Source organism: Hyperoodon ampullatus, assembly GCF_949752795.1.
Source record: "Hyperoodon ampullatus genome assembly, chromosome: 13".
Taxonomy (NCBI): Eukaryota; Metazoa; Chordata; class Mammalia; order Artiodactyla; family Ziphiidae; genus Hyperoodon; species Hyperoodon ampullatus.
Genome location: NC_136926.1, coordinates 39,272,101 through 39,293,030, shown reverse-complemented (window position 1 = coordinate 39,293,030; position 20,930 = coordinate 39,272,101). Strand labels below are relative to the sequence as shown.

Sequence of the window (20,930 nt, the reverse complement as noted above, 5' to 3'; positions counted from 1 at the left end):
GTGAACTGTCATGTTTCCAGCTTAGTTTAGGAATGATAATCTACAAAGAACTCAGCCAAACCTGAGTTTGTTGAATGTTACACAAGGGTCCCTCTCCTTTTGTTTATAGGGTCGTGCAGACTTCTATGTCCCTAAACCCAGCCAGAAAACTCTCCTAGCCACCTTGGAAAATACTCTGGCAGTTTCTCAAAAACTTAAAATTGAGTTGCCGTATGATGCAGCAATTCCACTCCTAGGTATATACCCGACAAATGAAAATATATGTTCATACAATAACTTGTACACACATATTTGTAGCATCATTATTCATAATAACCAAAAGATGGAAGGAATCAGGATGTCCATTAATGGACAAATGGATAAATAAAATGTAGTACAGCCATGCCATGGAATATTTTTCAGCATTTTAAATGGAATAAAGTACTGACACGTGCTACAATATGGATGAACCTTGAGAACATTATGCTAAGTGAAAGAAGCCAGACAAAAGCACACATATTGTGTAATTTCATTTGTACGAAATATTCTGAATAGGCAAATCTGTAGAGATGGGAAGAAAGATTAGTGGTTGCCTCGGGCGGAGGGAGGTGGGGTGACTGCTAATGGTGGGGGGTTTCTTTTGGGGGTGATGAAAATGTTCTAAAATTGTGATAGTTGTACAACTCTGAATATACTAAAACATACACACACACACACACACACTGAATTGTATATCTTAAATGGGTGAATTGTATGCTATGTGAATCATGTCTCATAAAGCTGTTAAAAAGAAAAGCCTCTATCAGGTACTTTCCTGTTCAAGTTAGAGCTGGTGAGGGGTCGAGGGGGCAACAGTGGAGCAGAAGCCAGAAAATACTTTAAAGCGGTGCTGCTCCAAATGCGGTTTGTCAGCCAACTTTCACTTCTCAAACTATCTGACACAATCCCTGACTGTATGAGTCAGGGCTGTGAGAGAACGTTAGCCAACTTCGGCTCTGAGCACGCTGCCGAGGTGAGCTGATTATTTTTTTTCTCACAGAAATACTCTCTTGGTGAGAGAAGAAGCGTGCTGATTTATATTCTGATGCCAGCCCCTTATCTCACCCTGGACTGGCACTTTAAGTAGCTCTGCTTCAGGGATCCTCTAATCCTAAAAACCTCATTTAGTAGATGAGGACACCGCTGGAGAAGTGGGGTGACGGGCTTGACGTCATAAAGCTGATTAGTGGTCTTAGGGCATGAACTTAGACTGTCCAATGTCTTTACGTTTCAGCTCTGGCTTTAAGTCAAGTCAGGCCGAAAAGAGGGTAGAGATAAGGAGGGTTTTCCAAGAGAGGGATCTTGCCTCAATCTCCAATGCCTTGGGTAGTTACCTAAGGACTCAGATCTTGAGAAATCTGCTCTTGTTTCCTACTGAGCTTTTCCACCTTGGAAGCTAATGGGGTAGGAGGGATGTAGGGCTCTTTCCCCTCCTGGGCCCTGTTTTCTAAAGGGGGCATTCACAAGGGATTAAGGACTGTAATGGTCTGAGGGAGGAGGGCCATATAGCGCATGGCCAGCCAAAGCACAGTTCAGTTGTCAGACTTTCACCTTCAGACACTGCCTTTCCCACACTCAGTGTCTTCTTACTGAACACCACTGTGTCCCACCCAAGTCTGCCCTTTCCTGAATGCTCCTCCAGATAACCTCTCCCTCCTCCCTCTACCCATCAGAATAACCCAGGAAGGTTGTAAGCCAGATGTGGATATGAATTCATTGAATCGTATAGAATTTTCTTCTAACACTGATAAGTCCAGTTCAGTAATATCAACTGCTGTAAGTGGTGAGTATGCAAAGGATTGTGCAATTCTCTATATTTAAACAATTTTTAAATAAAAAGAATGTTTAAAAAAAAGAATGTTTAAGTAAATAAAGAATTTTAGGAATAGTATATTTTTTAGGAATAACAATGATAATTTTAGGAATAGCAACGATGTAATAGCTAGCTACCATTCATCGAAGGCTTCAACTGTGCCCGTTGTTCCTTTATGCCATGAGATGTTTAGCACTACTTCTCTGTGCACTGCAGGGAATCCCTGTAGAACTAGACTTGCCTCTTCCCAAGTGACTCTAGGTAGGTTTTGTCATTCTTGTCAGTGCAGCCTCCTCCTCTCTTGGCTCAGGTCTCACCCTGTTTCCTTATTCTCTTTGAGCAGTTGGTTCTCAGCCCTGACTGCACAGTAAAAGCCTCTGGGAAGCTTTGAAAAAGTACTGATCCCTGGGTGCCATCCCCCAAAGATTCTGATTCATTTGGCCTGGGCTGGAGTCCAGGTGCCTGTGTTTGTCCTAAAACTCCCCGGTGAGTCTAGTCTGTAGGCAGGGCTGAGGTGGTGGGTAGTCCCAGGCTTCCTAGGACCCTGGCCTGAGAACTCCTGTCTGCCTGGCTGACAGGCTCTAAGCCACTAACAGACCATGCTCACTTATCGGTGTCGCTTTGTAGCATGACTGCATAAGCATGTGCCATGGCTATCCAGAACGTTAGCGGGAACACGGCATATAGGCTATCTTGGCCCCAGCATTGGCCAGGATATTTCTTGGGGCCCTTTGTCTTGTGGTTGGTTACTTTAAATAATTAACAAATTCTCAGGCAGATTTGGATACCTGGTCATTTTATATGCCTGTCAGTGTAGGTGAAATGATTATTCATTAAAGTGCTGGTTTTATTTACATATGCACATACATTTGTTTTCTCTGACTCTTTGTTTAACAAACTCAGTTTCCAAAAATAAGATCAATTTTTCTAAGAATGATTTGGGTAGCTCATTAGGTACTGGACTGGGAGTGGGTGGAATGAAAGCAAAACAACACAACAAAAACACACTGTAGAGAGCGGTTAAAAAGCATAATTCACCCTATTATAAAAGGATTATTCCTTTTGGGGTAGCCTACATCCACACAAGAATCACAGAGTTCATGTAAACAGCATCTTATCAAATATTTGAGTACAGATCATTAAATAATAGAAGATTGTAAAATGAAATATTAAGCTCTTGATGTTTATCAAGACATTACAATAAAGTAAATGTGAATTTTAAGTGATTTTTAAAAAGACATTTGCGTGCCTTTTTCAGTTTTATTTTTTTCTGGACAGAAAACTGAAATCTTTTTACGAGCTGGCCTTCTTCAGTATTGGATGTGTGGCAGGTATTGAGAGAAGGGTCCTGGGTTATGGCTTTTTCTGCAGATTAGCAAATTAATCTGCTCCCAGAATAGCTAGGGAAAGTCAGGCTACCTGATTAACAGGGTGAATTTTAATTTGTTTCTATTCCTCCCCAAAAAATTTTTAATGAAATTTGCATTTTAAAACAAATGACTTCTAAATCAGGACAAGAAAATTCTCTTTCAGAATAAGGAGAAATCAGTTTGTCTATTTGAAAGTTGATTAAGGATAAATTAGATGTAGTTCATAGATAAATATAAAATATATGCTTTATTCTTTTCTCCTCTATTATGTATAATTAGAATTAATTTTACTTCATCATTCTCTTCCATGCTTTTGAGAAAGTAACCTCTGAAAAGCCATTTAACAAATTACTACTGTTTCTCTCTGATCGTAGTTGCAGTTGAACAATTTGAACAATCTTGGTTTGTAAATATTGTCAAATTATTCTAACATAAAATAATTGGGTTGGCCAAAAAGTTCGTTCGGGTTTGTCTGTTACATCTTATGGAAAAACAAGAATGAACTTTTTGGCCAACCCATTATTTATGCCCAAACGTCTGCTGAAGGTTACCTATCCTTTAGATTTTCTGCATTTTTCAAGAATACCTTTCCCATCCTCTTCTCACTCTAAAAGGAGCTTTCATCACCCAGCTGAATCCTGCCAGGTTTTCCTTCCTCCCTTTAGGGATTAGATGCAGCTTACTTTACCTCTGTTCTGGAAGTATGAAATAAGAGGATAGTTGCTGGTGGTATTAGCAGCCCTAGCAACTGAGAATTAACTAACATTTTTTTAAATCTAAAAAGATGCTATAGGGACTTCCCTGGTGGCGCAGTGGTTAAGAATCTGCCTGCCAATGCAGGGGACATGGGTTCGATCCCTGGTCCAGGAAGATCCCACGTGCCACGGAGCAACTAAGCCTGTGCACCACAACTACTGAGCCCGAGCACCACAACTACTGAACCCCACACACCTAGAGCCCGTGCTCCGCAACGAGAGGAGCCACCGCAACGAGAAGCCCGCGCACCACAACGAAGAGTAGCCCCCATTCACCGCAACTAGAGAAATCCCGTGTGCAGCTACGAAGACCCCAATGCAGCCAATAAAATAAAATGAAATAAAATAAAAAGATGCTATAAAGTTATATCTTCAAACCTGAGGAAAATTTCTGCCAGGCCTACCAATTCAATGTATTACCCCCATAAGTGTCTTTGCTGTGTATCCTAGGTGAATTCTTTCTTTAATGGGACTCAAGTCCTAGGAAGAAAGAAGGCATATGATGTTTCCTGTTGGAGCCCATCAAGTAGCAAGAGGTTGTGTGGTATAACCACGTAGGTTTGCATATCAGAAGTTACTAATCAGGTCATCTCACTTTCAACCCTGTGTGTTTCCATTCAATTCAACAAGTATTTATTGACTGTATAGAGGTGAGCAAGATAGTAATAGAGAGAGCCTCACATATAGATAGTAAGGGCAGGGAGCAGGCTGGCCGGGACAAGTAGGGGTAGAATTGGGAAAGGCTGTGAGTCCCTGGAGAACAGGGGTCAAGTCTGACCTTTTGTCTGACATTTATTCAATTTTTTCAAGGCATGATTTCAGCAGGCAGAGTTGACTGTGAAGGCCACTTGGCAGATGAAGTTTACACAGGTGGCAAGGATATTAAGAGACTTAGCAGACAAGAGAACAGCAGTGTCCCATGGACCAGAATCCATACATATGGAGGACTAGTAAAACGCAGAGCTGGAAAGGTTACTTGGCATATTGTGAAGGGCCTTAGCAGAGGACTTTGGATTTAATTCAGTCAACAGTGGAAAGCTAATGAAGAATTTTAATCAGAAACACTGTCATGATTAGAGCTGGAAGTGTTCTTCAGGAAGATTAATCTCCCGTTGAATGGGATGTAAGATTATGGATGGTGATTAGGAAAGGCTGGCAGTTAACTAGTTCAGAGGTTATCACCTGGTAGTCCAGGTGAGAGGTACAAAGGCCTGGGAGCAAAGACAGCTGGCGCCACACCCTTTCCACACCTTTTTCCCTTTGGTGCTTACCATTCCCATCTTGCCTACCTGATGGCTTCCCACTGCAAGCACCCCCATCTCTTTGACTGGGGGCCTTCTCTAGCCATGGAAGCCTGCTGAGCCTTTGCTCAGGGCAGACCAGAGTGCCAGGGAGTTAACGTCCTCCAGGAGCTGCCTTCAACCAGTGGCTGAAACGAACTGGTGGGCAAATAACCCAGCTCCCTTGTCACTTGGTTGGGATAATTTTGAGCCTTGTTCTGTAGTCTCCCAAAGTGCCCCAAGGGGATTGAGTCCCAGCTGTCCATGGCCACAGACTGCTGGGTAACATTCTTTACTGGCTTCCTACTCTTTCTGACTCACACTCACTCACCACTCCTCTACTCCCCATTCCCCCTATCACCTTCTAAATGAACCCTTGCACTCACATCCTTGTCCCTGGGGCCTTCTGAGAGAATCTAACGTACCAGGGCCTTTACTAGAGTGGAAAGAAGGGCTCGCCTGTGTTTCCTGAAAAGATTCTGGGGAGGAAGAAGCTACAAGACTTGGAAGTTTATTGGCTGTGGGTTAAGGGAGAGGAAGAAGGCAGTGTCACCTACAGTTTTGACTAAGAAAATGTAGATGTCATTTATAGAAAAAATGGGAAGTTAGGAGAAGCATTAGGAGTTTTCATGAAGAGATAAAAGAGTTTACTTTGGGGCATTTTGAGTTTGAAGTACTGACAGAACATTACTTCTAGAACTTGGGAATTTGCATCTGGAGTCCAGGAAGAAGGAAGAGACTGGAGATTCAGGTTTAGTCGCTGCCTGGAGGTGGTTGATGAAGCTGTGAAGGTACACCAGACCTCCAGGAATTGGGTATTGACCAGAGAATGAGTAGATGCAGGCCTACGACAAAACTTATGGAAATAAATTCTCATATTTGGGGTTGTGGGGAGAATGACAGGAAATGGAAAGCCAGCAGCAGGATGAGAACAGGAAGAAGCCATCACGGAAGCTAAGGGAGCGGCCAGCAGGCAGCAGATCGTGCCAGAGAAGCTCTAGATGCGCTGAGTTTCAGAGTTCTGGCAGCTTTGATCCACACCAGCATTATCAGTTCCCAACTTAATGTAATCCACTGGGAGAAAAACATTTAGGGAAAAATAAGCTCCTATGTCTGAGCGTACCAGATATTGATTTGCTTACTAAATATCTCATGGAACCCTAGTGCTTTACAAGAAGTAGTTTACTTATTACAAACATAAACTCCAAGCTCTGCTACTTTGTGACCTTTGGCAAATTACTCAAACTTGCCGAGCCTCAGTTTCCCCACTTGTAAATAAGGAACGAGGCGCTATTTCCGGTCCTTCCTGGAACTAAAATTCTCTGATCCTAATAATTTTCCATAGGCCATTTTTCTCATACCCTAACTCTGTGTGTATGTTCATGTATATGTGTGTGCATGTGTGTGTACATACATGTACACACATACTTCACTTGAAGCCTGCATAACGAGAGTATGCGTTGGTGATTGTTTATAAATAATACAGAAATTTAAAAACTATGCAGTGTGAATAAACTCACATGTAGTAAAAATGCCAAGTAGGGATGATCTTTTTCACCAGAATTCTTGTGACAAATTCTGCAGTCACTATGAATGAGACTGGTAGTAGATTTTATTCTGTTTAGATTGTACATTGAATTTGTGCCCCTCAAATGCATTTAATCACAAAGTATTTTTGGAAGTATCTCAGCTTCGTCACTTACTAGCTGTTCAGGAGTTTACAGGAGTTGCTTAACCTCTCTAAACTCAGTTTTCTATTAATAACTCAGTTTCCTAAGTATAATAATAGGATCTTCCTCAGGGTTTTGTGGACACAAATTTAATCGTTCAGTAAATGTTAGCCATTGTAAGCAACGTCAGGTTAACATTTGTCTTTTAGTGAGTTTTATATTTGCAGATCTCAAAAAGATGGTAGTAGGCAATTGGAGTATTTCAGCCTTGAGTTTAGGTGGAGATTTCAGTGAAAATTGTAATTTTCTCAGACTACTCATTAGTAATTGAATGGCGGGTGGCACATAACCTTCCAATCATAGTTTACTGGAATATTACAATCAGGGTGGCACACATAACTTGTTTTGGTATTTTTACTAGGGTAATAAAAGGGTTACCAGATTTCTCTCTTTGTTATTAAATTTCTGGTTATTTTATCTCACATATACTTTATTCATATATACACTCTCACATACATTGTACAGACAGGATTGCCCTCTGCTCCCAGATCTCAAATAAAGCATCTGTGAAGCTTTTCTGCTGGAAACAGAGCCCCTATTGATGAAATTCACATGAAAACCATTTGTTTTAATGCATTATGTATTGAGCCATAATCAGCTTTACATATTTTAACATTTTAAGTGTCTGTTTTCAGTGTAGCACAGCTGGGGTTATATGGAAATATTATTGAAAAAGAAAATATTTAATTAATAAAGCACACTGGATGTTGCTTTATCTAGAGTGAAGGCAGTGCCAGAAAATCACACTCCTTCATTGGTAGACAGCACTCAAGATAGAAAAAACAGTTCCCCAGTAAGAAAGGAGTCACAATTTAAATTTTTTGTGGTATTGTTGGAAAACCTTTTTTGGTTGCTTGTGTTTTTTTTTTTTTGCGGTACGCGGGCCTCTCACTGTTGTGGCCTCTCCCATTGCAGAGCACAGGCTCCGGACGCGCAGGCTCAGCGGCCATGGCTCACGGGCCCAGCCGCTCCGCGGCATGTGGGATCTTCCCAGACTGGGGCACGAACCCGTGTCCCCTGCACCGGCAGGCGGACTCTCAACCACTGCGCCACCAGGGAAGCCCTTGACTGTGTTTTTTAATAAGAATTACTTTGGCTTTGGCTTTGTCAGGCATAAGTTGTTGTTTTTTTCCTATAAAAAGGTGTGAGTCTCCACTTTTTCTGCCTAAGTTTACTCTGTTCTTGTTTAGTTAGAGACACATTTGAGTAGAGTACTGCATATCTGTTTAATTTGAGGTATCTGTATTGGTCTTGCCCCATTTTTATCCAGGCTTTCTTGCATGATCAGAGTCTTTTGTTAGTGCCATCTCAAATAACACTGACCCTAAATGGCATATATGTGTACTGCAAGACAGGAAAATGGTAAATTATTATGACTCATAGTATGTGCAAACAAAGGTCATTTTCTCATATTTATGACTTCTTGCTCTTTTTTACAATTCTGCATTACACAAATGATTAACCTCCTGATTATAATTTTTGTGCTTTACCTGTCATTGCTTGCAGACGCCAAGGACTTACTGTTGTGCGAATACTGAAGACTTGGAGACGGTCATTCAGCATGTTCACAGTCTGTACCCTTCTGCTCCATTCCTGGCAGCAGGAGTTTCAATGGGAGGGTAAGGTTTTTCCTTTCTAAAATGTCCAAAAGGGAAGTGGTGCTAGTGACTGCCTCTTTCAGACGACTGTAAGCTACATGGGCATTTAAATGCTTGATTATTTTTATCATATTTCTCCACATGTGGCTGAATGAGTGAAGGAATTAATTCAGGTAAATTTTAATATTTTCCTTGACTACTGGTCTCTGTGGTGAGAAGTATACAAGTACCTCCTCGGGGTGCTTGGGGTTTTGTGAGCCCGAAGGCTTGTCCGAACCCCATGGAGCTGATTTCTATCACTGGGCGGCAGCCACGTTGACCTTCAGATTCCCTGATGTATTCCCAGCCATCCCTGCCACCGTGTTCTCCAGGACCATTCAGGAAGCTGAACTTGTACCATGACTTTCATCACTCCAGTTGTAGAAATAATTATTATTGCTCTCTCCAACTGAAGAGGCCTTCAAAACAGTTTTTCCCCAGGTGGTGTTTTTCTTGTTTGTTTTGTCTTGTTTAGTTTTGTTGCTGGGCAAATGGACCTTCCCTAGAATGCTCTCCTAGAAACTGTGAAATGCTGTTTGTAACCCCCTACTCCAGCTGCTATTTTAAGCAAATGAATATTTTAATTTGTGCTGCTTGCATAGGGGCTTTTTTGGACCTTCTATGCCATGTATATATTTATATTTATTTTATATTTATATATTTAGGCTTATTGCTACTAATAATTGTTTAATCTTTTTGTTGTAGTAATAGTGAGCTTAATAAAATCCACAATTTTTATTATATGGCATTTTGCTATGCTTAGATTACCTAAAGCATTGTCCAAAATCAACACACATGAAATAGAAAATACTATATTTTTCTTAATTTTGTAATTGATTTATCTGTCATTTCAGTTTTCAGAACATTTTAGGAGCATGTTTACTTGAAAATGAACAGCTTTACAAATGATAGGCTCTGAAAAATCGGCTCTAACAACAGCTTTTTAGATTCTGATAAACGTAAAACTAAGAAGAAAAGAATACGTTTCTTACATTAGCATGGAAGGTCTGACTTGACCTACTAAAGGAAGAAACCTGAATCACCGCAGAAAACCCAGGCAGAATCTGTGAATTGTGCTTAAAGGAAAGTATTTCACTTCTCTTTCCTTTGCCCCATAATGAGAACCTTAAAGGACAAGGTGCCCAGCTGAACTTTCTTCCTTTAATCATATAAATTTTGGACTTTTTTTTTTAAGCCAGACCTTACATAAACAGGCCCAGATTCTGTGTTCAGAGGTTCCTGGGAAATGCCTATTCTTGTCGAACTGAAGCCTCAGTGCGAACTTGACCGCTAGCCTCTGCAGCTTGTTGAATATTAATGTCTTGTAAATTGTTCAAAGGAAGTACCCTTTCTAGTTGCCTAGCACTGTGACGTGTTCCCAAGTGGGTTTACCACTCGGGGATGTGTTTTACAGCTTGACACATTTTTCTTTTTGGAGATGCAGCAGACAGAAGCGTCTGTCAAAGATCCTTATGCCCAGGCTGGGTAATCTCCAAGCCTGTGATGCCTGGGGCCAAGTAAGGGTTTTGAGACAGAACTAAGTCTAGCCAAGGAATCCACGCTGCTCTAGACTCAGTCTGATTCCAATCTCCCAATGAGTTGGTAAACTAGCTTCAAAAATGTATAGAAATTCCCAAATATATATAAAAGTAAGAAGAGTATAATGACGCCTCATATATACTCATCACCCAGCTTCAATAACTATCAACTCAAGGATAATCTTGTTTGTCAGTATTACCACCCCCCCATTCCCTCTCAACTCTGATTATTTTAAAATAAATTTTAGACATCATTTGTAAAGATTTCAGTAGGTATCTGTAACAGGTAGAGTCTCTTAAACAACAACAATAACCCACCACAATACTTGATTACATTTGAACAAAACTAACAATAATTCCTAAATATCATCAAATATTCAGTCAGTATTTCATTTCCCCATCAGTCTGTTGGCTGGTTTTTACAGTTTGTTTGAGGCAGCAGACAGCTAAAGTCCACATATTGAGATTGATATGTCTCTTAAATCTCTTAATCCATGGGTTATCTTTTCTCTCTCTTTCTCTTTTTTTTTTTTTTTGTGAAAAATGGAGTCTTTTTCTTGCCAAAGTAAGACAGCTTTTTGGGGGGTAATGTCTTGACATTATTTTGCTCCTGAGTAATAACCAAGAAGCATCCCCACCTACTCAGTCATAGCTATTCCTGGTCCTTCCTACTCCTGAGGTTCACTTCCAACCCTTTCAATTTGCCTATTACATCAGACTCAGAAATCTCTGACCTCCAGCCAAAGAATAGGGCCACCAAAACTAGGACCCTAGAATGACCCTTTTGCAGGAGAGTAAGCATTACCCCCTAAATAGCTTAGTGAACCACAGTACTATAAACCAGGAATACAGTCATTAATGAAGAGTTGTTTTCAAGAACGAAATCTCTAGCCTGAGGTCTCAGCCCTGGATCAGGAAATCACTGAAGTAGTTTCTGACACTAAGGAAATGCTGAAGCCCTTGGCCTTTGGCAGTCTGTCTAACCTACAGTCACTCAGCCTACAGTTGGGATGAATTTTAAAGCACCACATGGAGCCATGTGAATCTTTCTGCTGTGCTGTCATATTTTCAGTAAACCTTGGACAACAGCAACAAAAACAACAACAACAAAAACCATGAAATCTCCATTTTTTTTCTAAAATCTCATCACATTCACTCTGTAAATGGATTTTTTTCCATTTGGGTTGTATAAAAAGAATGAGAGAATTTTTACTCATTTGTCCTATTTCAGAATCTGGGCAATTGGAGAAATAAAGAATGGAAAATATGAGAAACAGAATTTAGGCTATCATCCTTTCTCTTAGTTGGCAATGTCAGACTTAGATTTCTGACATTACTGCAGGTTAAACTCCATTCTTGTCCCTCTTACCAAAATAGAACTAGAGTAGAATCAGGAAAATTGATAAAACGAAAGGAAAATATGTGATAGGAGATAAGGACAAATAGCAGGAGGGAGTAGGGAGAGAAAACAAGTGACTTTAGGGGCCAACTGCTCTGCCGCAATTCAGAAAGTCTAACTCTAGACGAGGGAGCCCTTACAAACTTGCTGTAGGGTACAAGGATGCAAAGGCAACCGGAATGGCCACCCAGACCAATTACTCAGAATCTCTGAAGGTGAGACCCAGACGTCGATAATAGTTTTAAAAACTCCACAGGTGATTCCAACATGCAGCCACATTTGAAAACCACTCCTTCTGTGATCTTTCATCTATGCCAAGTCTTGGCAAACCACAGCCTGGAGGTCAGATCTGGCCAGCTGTCTGTTTTTGTACAGTGCAAGAGCTAAGAATGGTTATTATATTTTTTAATGGTTGGAAAAATCAAAACTATTTCATGACATGTGAAAAGTATATGAAATTTCAATTTCAATTTCAATATCCACATATAATGTTTTATTGAAACATGGCCATATCCATTTATTCAAGTATTGTCTATGGTTGCTTTCAAATTATAATCACAAGGTAGTTGCAACTGAGATTGTAGGGCCACCAAAGCCCAAAACATTTACTTTGTGATCCTCTATAGAAAAAGTTTGCCTGAAACACCCCCATGTATTAAATTAAACACTCAACTGGAGGCTGGGGCCCAGGGAATTGCAAATTTTTAATAAATCCCCAATATCATTTTGAAAAAAACAAAAAGAAAACCACTCTTACAGTGGCTTTTTCTTGTGTTTTACTTCATAGAAAGGTACACATGTAAGTAATAACTGTATGCTTTGTCCCATTCTCAATATAGCTGACTGCAAGATAAATAAATAGGCGAATGTAAGGAAAGAATAGAGATACTTGCATGTTTTTCCAAGATAAAGGACTTGAACACCGGTTTATATTTTTCTTCTCCATAGTTAAAGTCCACAATTAGAAATGGGATGTCTTGAGAGAGACAACGAATTCATCACTGAGTTTTCTGTCTTTCCTCATTTTAGAATGCTGCTTTTAAATTACCTTGGCAAAATGGGGTCAAAAACTCCTTTGAAGGCAGCTGCAACTTTTTCAGTTGGTTGGAATACTTTTGCTTGCTCGGAGTCATTGGAGAAACCACTGAACTGGCTGCTTTTTAATTACTACTTGACAACTTGCCTCCAGTCTTCCATTAATAAGTGAGTCATCTTTAACACCTGATGTCTGCAAACTCTGGATTACGTGCCACAGTAAAATGTTTTCAAGCATAACACTGCTAATATATGTATATTTATGTTTGCATTATATGCATTTACTACTGCACCAAAATATTCTTTCTATTGTCAATATATACAAAAATAAAAAGGTTTTAAGTATAAGCTAAAAATACAGATAAAAGCTCTGTTTTCTTTCTGTACCCCAGGGTACAGAGGTTGTACCTTGTACAACCTCTAGGCTCTGTGCCCCACCTGGAAGATCACCGTTTCATCACTGTTCTAATAGTTTCTACTATTTTCTTTGTTAATCTTATTAGTACCTAATTCTCCCCTAGGTAGTAAGTAACGTATTAAGTGTTTTTAGAGATGAATAATATGATTTCTAAGCATGTGTTATGAACATAGTGTGTTTTAGTGGCTTAGGAGGATGCTTTTAAAATATGGATATTCTCAGCCCCTACAGTTCTTAACATTACCAAAATATTATCTTTGCATTAGTTTTTCTGAAATTGTTTAGGTATCTTCTAACAGTTAAACAGTATGGCAACAAAGAACATGGGATATTTCTGTTTATTTTTTGATAACTGTTACCATGCATTTTTAAGTGAATTGACAAATTTAAATATAAACTCTAAATTAAAAGTACAGTTAATTTGTGCATAACTTAACTGAAAACCATAGTTACCCTGAAAGTTGACATTAGACACTGCATTAAACTTAACCTATTTTGGGGAGTTCTCTGGTGGCCTAGTGGTTAAGATTCCAGGCTTTCACTGCCGTGACCCAGGTTCAATCCCTGGTCGGGGAACTGAGATCCCGCAAGCCATGTGGCATGACCAAAAATTAAAAAAAAAAAAAAAAAAAAAAAGAACAATATACATTCCTTAATTAAAAAGCACTTTATTAAAAAAAAACTTAACCTATTTGTTACATTACAGATGTTGACTGTAAAATACTGCTAAAAATACTACAGAATTGTATTTTTATTCATGGTCACTGAAATGGGGGACAGTAGCAAGAAAAAGGAAGAGAATGATTTGAATTAAAATATAGGTTATACAAGAAAAATAACCAACATTTAAAAATAAGTATACAACCTAGATGGGTGGGATGGGGGGCCGTGGGAGGGAGGTCCAAGAGGGAGAGGATATATGTATACATATAGCTGATTCACCTCGGTGTACAGCAGAAACTAACATTGTAAAGCAATTATACTCCAATAAAAAATTTTTTTAAGTATACAAAAATATAAATTCTAATTTTCAGTTTAGCAATTTAAAAAATAAGATAAATCTTCAGTTGATTTACCCAGTTGAAAGCTTCTGGCTTAAGTGAGGCCTTTTTGGCCAAACTGGCTTAATAGCATTGGTGTGTAGGTACAATTTGTTATGAAACAACACTTTCATTTATTATTATTTTGTTTATTATTACTGGTTCCTTCTTCCTCAATTAAGAAAAAGTACTTTTAGAAAATGTCTTCATGTACTTCAAATATTGTATGATATCACTTATGTGTAGAATCTAAAAATTACAACAAACTAGTGAATAGAACAAAAAAGAAGCAGACTCACAGAGAACAAACTAGTGGTTACCAGCGGGGAGAGGGAAGTGGGGGAGGGGCAGTATAGAGGTAGGGGATTTTTAAAAAGGGGATATAATATAATGAAATCATGTTTGTGAAACTTTTGAAAATTGTAAAGCACTATAGAATTAAAGAATCATTCAATAAAAAAAATAAACTTTACAAAAAGTCTTCAGGACAAATATCAAGGTATTCCTGCCATGTCTAATTAAGTAAATAATAACTTTATTTCCTGTGCTAAGTTACTTATCATTACATATTTTAGGTATGTTTGAGATGGGAATGACCTTAATTTTTTACTTTTGAAATTCTTTTTTTCCAGGCACCGGCATATGTTTGTAAAACAAATTGACATGGATCATGTCATGAAGGTAGGAGAGAAACTTTATGTAATACGTTTATTTCCTTTTTTGATTCCAAGAATAAATATAATCGGTTTTTGTTTTTCAGGCTAAATCCATAAGAGAATTTGATAAGCGATTTACTTCAGTCATGTTTGGCTACCGAACAATTGACGATTATTATACTGATGCCAGTCCAAATCATAGACTGAAATCAGTAGGGATTCCAGTGTTGTGTCTGAATTCTGTGGATGATGTTTTTTCACCCAGTCATGGTAATCTTAACATCTTTGTATACATTTTGACATGAATTAACTGTTTTAAAATATTTTAGGAAAATACAGTAATAAGAAACAAAATGTCAGCCATATAATGTTTTCTACTGTGATAAACAGAAAAAAAAACCTTGATACTCATAATTTAGTATCTAAATGTCTCAGATCACTTTAAACGTCTTCATAGACCCTTATCTAGTCTACTGTGAGAGCCTCAGAACAAATTATGACTCAATATTTTGTTTGTTCTCATTTTTACAACCTTTCCTTCTTATCAAATAACTGTTCTTTGGACAGACTATGTTACAGTATCTTTGCCTCAAGTGTACATTGTCATCACTTGCCTTTTCTTCCTGAGGTTTTTTTTTTTTAAAGAGTAACTTCTACTGTTTTTATTTTTATTTATTTATTTTTGGCCACGCAGCTTGGAGGATCTTAGTTCCCTGACCAGGGATTGAACCCATGCCCCCTCCAGTGGAAGCATGGAGTCTTAACCACTGGACTGCCAGGGAAGTCCCTTATTCCTGAGGTTCTTATACAGAAGGCTTTGAAGTTTTTTTCCCCTTTTAACCTAGAAGAGAGCTTGAGACTTTATTAATATGATGTCCTTGGATAACTCAATGAATGTAGCACATTCGGACTATAAGGTCATATTTGAAGGGAAAGAGTCTGTTTTCCCCCGGATACTATATAAAAGAAAATTATGTCCAAATTAACTTCCTTGTTCTCTTAATTCAAGAAATACGGAATTTTGTCACAAAGATATATGTGGATGTGTTCATACATTAAAGCAATATAAGACGCCTAGAAGTGATCATACTATCTTAAGCATAAGTAGACTTAAACCTCTAATGTTTTTCTAACGAAATTTCACAAAGCTTTTTATAAAACTTTTTTTCCTTATTTCTCCCCTAAATACTTTAAAAACATTTTCCCCAAGTACTTCATTTAAAAAAATTATTTTGAGTACAAACACAGCATGTATGTATTGCCAAAATTTCAGAAAATCCCCAAAGTATGGGGTTTTTTTTGCGGTATAGCAGGCCTCTCACTGTTGTGGCCTCTCCCGTTGCGGAGCACAGGCTCTGGATGCGCAGGGTCAGCGGCCATGACTCACGGGCCCAGCCGCTCCGCGGCATGTGGGATCTTCCCGGACCGGGGCACGAACCCGTGTCCCCTGCATTGGCAGGTGGACTCTCAACCACTGTGCCACCAGGGAAGCCCCCCAAAGTATGTTTTAAAAAAAGTCACTTACCATCTCTTTAGGGGATATCATTTTAATGTGTTATTTATGATTAAATCACAGGTAATTTTAGATGGCTGGAACTTTTGGTCTTTGACCACAAATCAAAAAATTAAACTGTGAACTTTTTTTTTTTTTTTTGGCCTCTGCATGCAGCCTTGTGGGATTTTAGTTCCCCCACCAGGGACTGAACCCGGGCCCTCAGCAGTGAGAGCACAGAGTCCTAACCACTGGACAGCCAGGGAATTCCCGTAACTGTGAGCTTTAATCAGTTGAATTACATGGAGATTGTTTAGCCTATTTTCATTGGTTTAAGGAAGATCATTATTTCTCTATTTTTATATTTCATGGACCCTTCTTCCATCAACAAAAATTTCCCAGCATTTAACTTGTCTTGACCCACTTGGTTGAAGTTTAAGCTCACTATTTCTTCTTTCCCAGCCCTTAAAATCATCTTGCCACATTAAAGTAGTGGACAATTGTCTGCATTCTGAGAGCACAGGCAGCCAGTATCTTTCACATGACTCGAATGGCCCAGCTTTTCGTTCTTCTGATATGACTGTAACTATCAGTGTGTTAGAGATTCCTGACTGTATCCAGAGTGTGAAATTGGGGCTCTTAATAATTCCATTAGAGACAAATGAAGCACTCATAATCTAAGCCCTTAGTGTAAGGTGAAAAAGGAGAAACATAAATAGTATCAGTCATTTCACCTGCCCCTTAAGCTCTAACACCTGATTCCAAGATAGATGTTCTGTTTGAGGTGTAGCTGGATAAGGATGTGAGTTCAGGACCCATTTAGGACAAGGACTTGGCTTCCTAGGCCTTGATTTAGGTTCTCTAGGTTTATTCTTCAAGGAATGTAGTTGGAGGTCCAATTTTTTTTTCTTTTTGCTGTGCCCCGCGGCTTGTGGGATCTGTTTCCCAGCCCTCAGCAGTGAAAGCATGGAGTTCTAACCACTGGATAGCCAGGGAATTCCCTGAGAGGTCCAATTTAGATAATCTAAACATGCAGTTTGGGCCCCGCAGCAGCTCTATCTTCAAAGGGTCTCAGTTGTCCTATAGTGTGTCAGCTTCCTTTCCTTCATTGGAAGGGTAGGGAGATCTTACCTTTAATGAACTCATTTACCCCTAAGACTCTACTCAAGATACGAAAGGTCTAATTACTGGATCAACCATATGTTATCTTAATTAGGGATTAGGGATATAAGATTTAGCAGTATCTGAAATCAAAACACTTCTCATGCCAGGTTGTGATCCATTATAGATCTTAAATCAAAAGGTTTCACTGTTTGAACTCTAAGCCTGGGGGAAAAATAAAAATAAAACAACTTTAACTCATGTCCTTTAAAGTTTTTACTCAGCATAATTTTGTAGAGCATTTGAAGAGACTGTCCTTACTGGAGGATTATTTAAATACAGCAATTATATTTTCAAAATAAAGTTTTTCTTTGTCCTGACTATAAACAGAAATTCAGAGAAGGAAAAAAATAAATTAAATAAAATAATCACCAGTGTTTTACCACCCAAAGATAAACACTGTTACCACTTGGGAGTATTTTATGCCATTCTTTTCTGCTATCTATATGTTTTTAAAAATCATATGTATAATTTTGTATCCTTAATACAGCCACCAACCAATTGGCCTCAGGAATCTAACTTCATGTAAAGTTAACCAAAGTCATACATAATGAATTTATAACTCTCACAAAGGTGATAAGGTTAGTTTGGGTTTTTTTCTTGGTGTAGCACCTAAGTGGAAATCTTATAACATAATGTAAGTATTCACCATTTCTTGAATTATTTAATTTCTCAAAACAAGACTGGGCCTATACTTTTGTGTTGTGATTAATTACTCGATTGATTCTTCCAAAAATGATGGTCAAGTATATAACTGTGAACATGAACTGTTATAAGAATATAGGTGGTTGATACAAATTAGTCAGACTTATTCCATTAGCCATACTCATTATGAATATTTATTTGTTTAATGATGTTTTGATTTATAATGATTGGAAATGATAAAGGCACATACTTTTCCTAACAAAAACTGTTAATAATTATATATTTTTCTCTCTCCTTCCCTTCTCTTATCCCCCCCCGCCCATTTTTTGTCAAGCTATTCCAATAGAAACTGCTAAGCAAAACCCTAATGTTGCTTTGGTCCTTACTTCTTATGGAGGCCATATTGGTTTTCTGGAGGGAATCTGGCCAAGGCAGTCCACTTACATGGATCGAGTCTTCAAGCAGTTTGTGCAGGCCATGGTTGAATATGGACATGAACTCTCTAGCATGTAGTTCTTCAGGTGCATTTTATCTAAACCACCATATAAAGGCAGCTCAGCTTACTGCACAAATCTTACTGTATATAAAGCAAATAAGCCAGCAGGTGGTGAAGAGGTCCAGAATGACATGCAAAAACTACTTTTTGGAGTAACAAAACAACTTTGTAGCAAGAAATAAAATATAGATTTAGACTGTAACTTATGTAGATTTTATTTTTACTATGCCTTACCAAGTATGACCTTAAGTAAAGTAGTACAAACATGGAATTGCACTTAACCAAAACTATTGTGTAAAATGATTTTAATTCCTCAGGGTTTTAATTTAGGCTAGTATTATTTTAGATAATTTATTTTAGGTGATTTATGGTAATTTAATAATTGTAATAGGACTTGACTTTGGTTATTTGAATGTAAGTTATAAGTTGGCATATTCATAAGGGTATTTATACCTAATGACGGTAACATGAAAACTGAAATAAGATAAAGTACAATGTGCTAAATCTTTTATGTATTTTAACTTTAAAAGGCAAATGCAACAAATGTTAGACTGACTTCTATACATGTTCTTTTACTCTAATAATATTAAATTAAGGCTGACTTATGTTTTATAATGATTGTAGTTCACATGCTTATTTTTTAAAGTGTATGTGCATACTTATATATCATTATATTAAATAAATTCTACCATTTTAAATTATTTCTTTGTGAGATTTTATCCACAAAAAAGTAATCCCTAGAAAATAATTTGTGATTTCATAAATGCATTAGTAAGAAATATTAAAACTGTATTGTTTCACAGTTTCCAGAATATTGGACTCGCACCGTTCGTACCAATTAAAAATACTTCCAGCTACAGGAAACCCATCTAGCAGTGATTTAGGAATAACAATATTTAATTATCTTGTATCACAAGAAGTCTCCATGTAAGCAGTCCCAAGATGTAGGTGTTTATCATTTATCAGTGTCATCAAAGATGCAGGCTCTTTCTGTTGCCACATCCCTAGCAGGCAGGGTAGCCAGTTATCTCCTAGACACAGGACGGCTGCTGCAGCTCAGACATCACATTTGTATTCAGAGAAGAAAAAGGCAGAAGGAGTGGGCCCAGACACATCTGCCCTTTTGGGAAAGTGAAAGCTTTCTCAGAAGACTTGCACTTATATCTATTGACCAGACTTGTGTCACATGGTCACCCTGGTTGACTGGGAGGCTGGGAAATCAAGTATGTAGACTTTTCCAATTGTACTGGAGGCAAGCAAGGGGGAGGGGATTGGTAGTTGTTGTTGGGCTATCCAGGCAATAGTGTTATCTTCTATACCATTCAACATCTTTTTTTTTTTAATTTTTATTATTTATTTATTTATTTATTTATTTACTTACTTACTTACTTATTTATGGCTGTGTTGGGTCTTCATTGCTGCGTGCGGGCTTTCTCTAGTTACAGTGAGCGGGGGCTACTCTTCATTGCGGTGCACGGGCTTCTCATTGCGGTGGCTTCTCTTGTTGCAGAGCATGGGCTCTAGGCGCCAGGGCTTCAGTAGTTGTGGCTCGTGGGCTCTAGAGCACAGGCTCAGTAGTTGTGGCTCATGGGCTGAGTTGCTCCGCGGCATGTGGGATCTTCCCAGACCGGGGCTGAAACCCATGTCCCCTGAATTGGCAGGCAGATTCTTAACCACTGCACCACCAGGGAAGTCCCTCGCCATCTTTTCCCTCCTTTTTTTTTTTTTTTTTTTACTATTTCCACCATTTATAAAATATGTATATTTTTGCCCAGGTATCACATTAAGAGAACCATGTAATAAAAGCATATTAACACAAAATTGTTTACTAAAAATGCCATCTTTTGGAGAGTTCCTGATTATGTACTTGTAGACTCCCATGTAACTGTGTCTAGAACAATAGCACTGATAATGCCAGTGATTTTTTGCCCATTCAGCATATATTCTGATTCAACGGTGATAATAACTTTCAGTTGGCATGGTTCGGGTGGGGCTGATCCTGCCTTTCAGGGTTATCGTGAAGATTTTAAACAAATTATGTCAGGAAGACTGTCTACCCATTGGCCATTGTCAGATTTGGGTAGGTAGCCCCTGACCTCCCTCTACACACAAAAATTATTTCCAGCTAGATTAATGAGATAAGCACTTTTAAAATTCATAAAAGTACTAATGAAAATATGGGAAGTTATTTTCATAATTTTAGAATGGAGAAGTCCTTCTTAAGCAAAATATAAAAGTGAGAAGCCGTAAAGAACAAAAGTGACAGATATATTCATGTAAAGATTAAAAAAAACTTCAGTTCTACAAAATTACCATAACCAACATTAAAATACAAATGATAGAAAAAATATTGATATTTGCAATATATAAAAGGCTAATATATCAAATAGCTAAAGAACCCCTAAAAATTGGTAATGAAATATCTGATAAAAAAATGGTCAAAGGAT

The 20,930-nt window shown here is 38.3% G+C and overlaps 1 protein-coding gene across 1 annotated transcript in view; it reads left to right on the top strand.

Moving 5' to 3' along the window:
- ABHD3 (abhydrolase domain containing 3, phospholipase) overlaps positions 1-18,500 on the top strand; it is a gene marked incomplete at both ends in the record, with an annotated part of 37,443 nt that extends 18,943 nt beyond the window's left edge. The window contains 5 exons of the mRNA XM_079718110.1: positions 8,473-8,585; positions 12,570-12,743; positions 14,666-14,714; positions 14,794-14,959; positions 18,322-18,500. Of these exons, the coding sequence (XP_079574236.1) occupies positions 8,473-8,585; positions 12,570-12,743; positions 14,666-14,714; positions 14,794-14,959; positions 18,322-18,500 (681 nt within the window). The remainder of the gene's footprint in view (positions 1-8,472; positions 8,586-12,569; positions 12,744-14,665; positions 14,715-14,793; positions 14,960-18,321) is intronic.
- Positions 18,501-20,930: the final 2,430 nt, after the last annotated feature.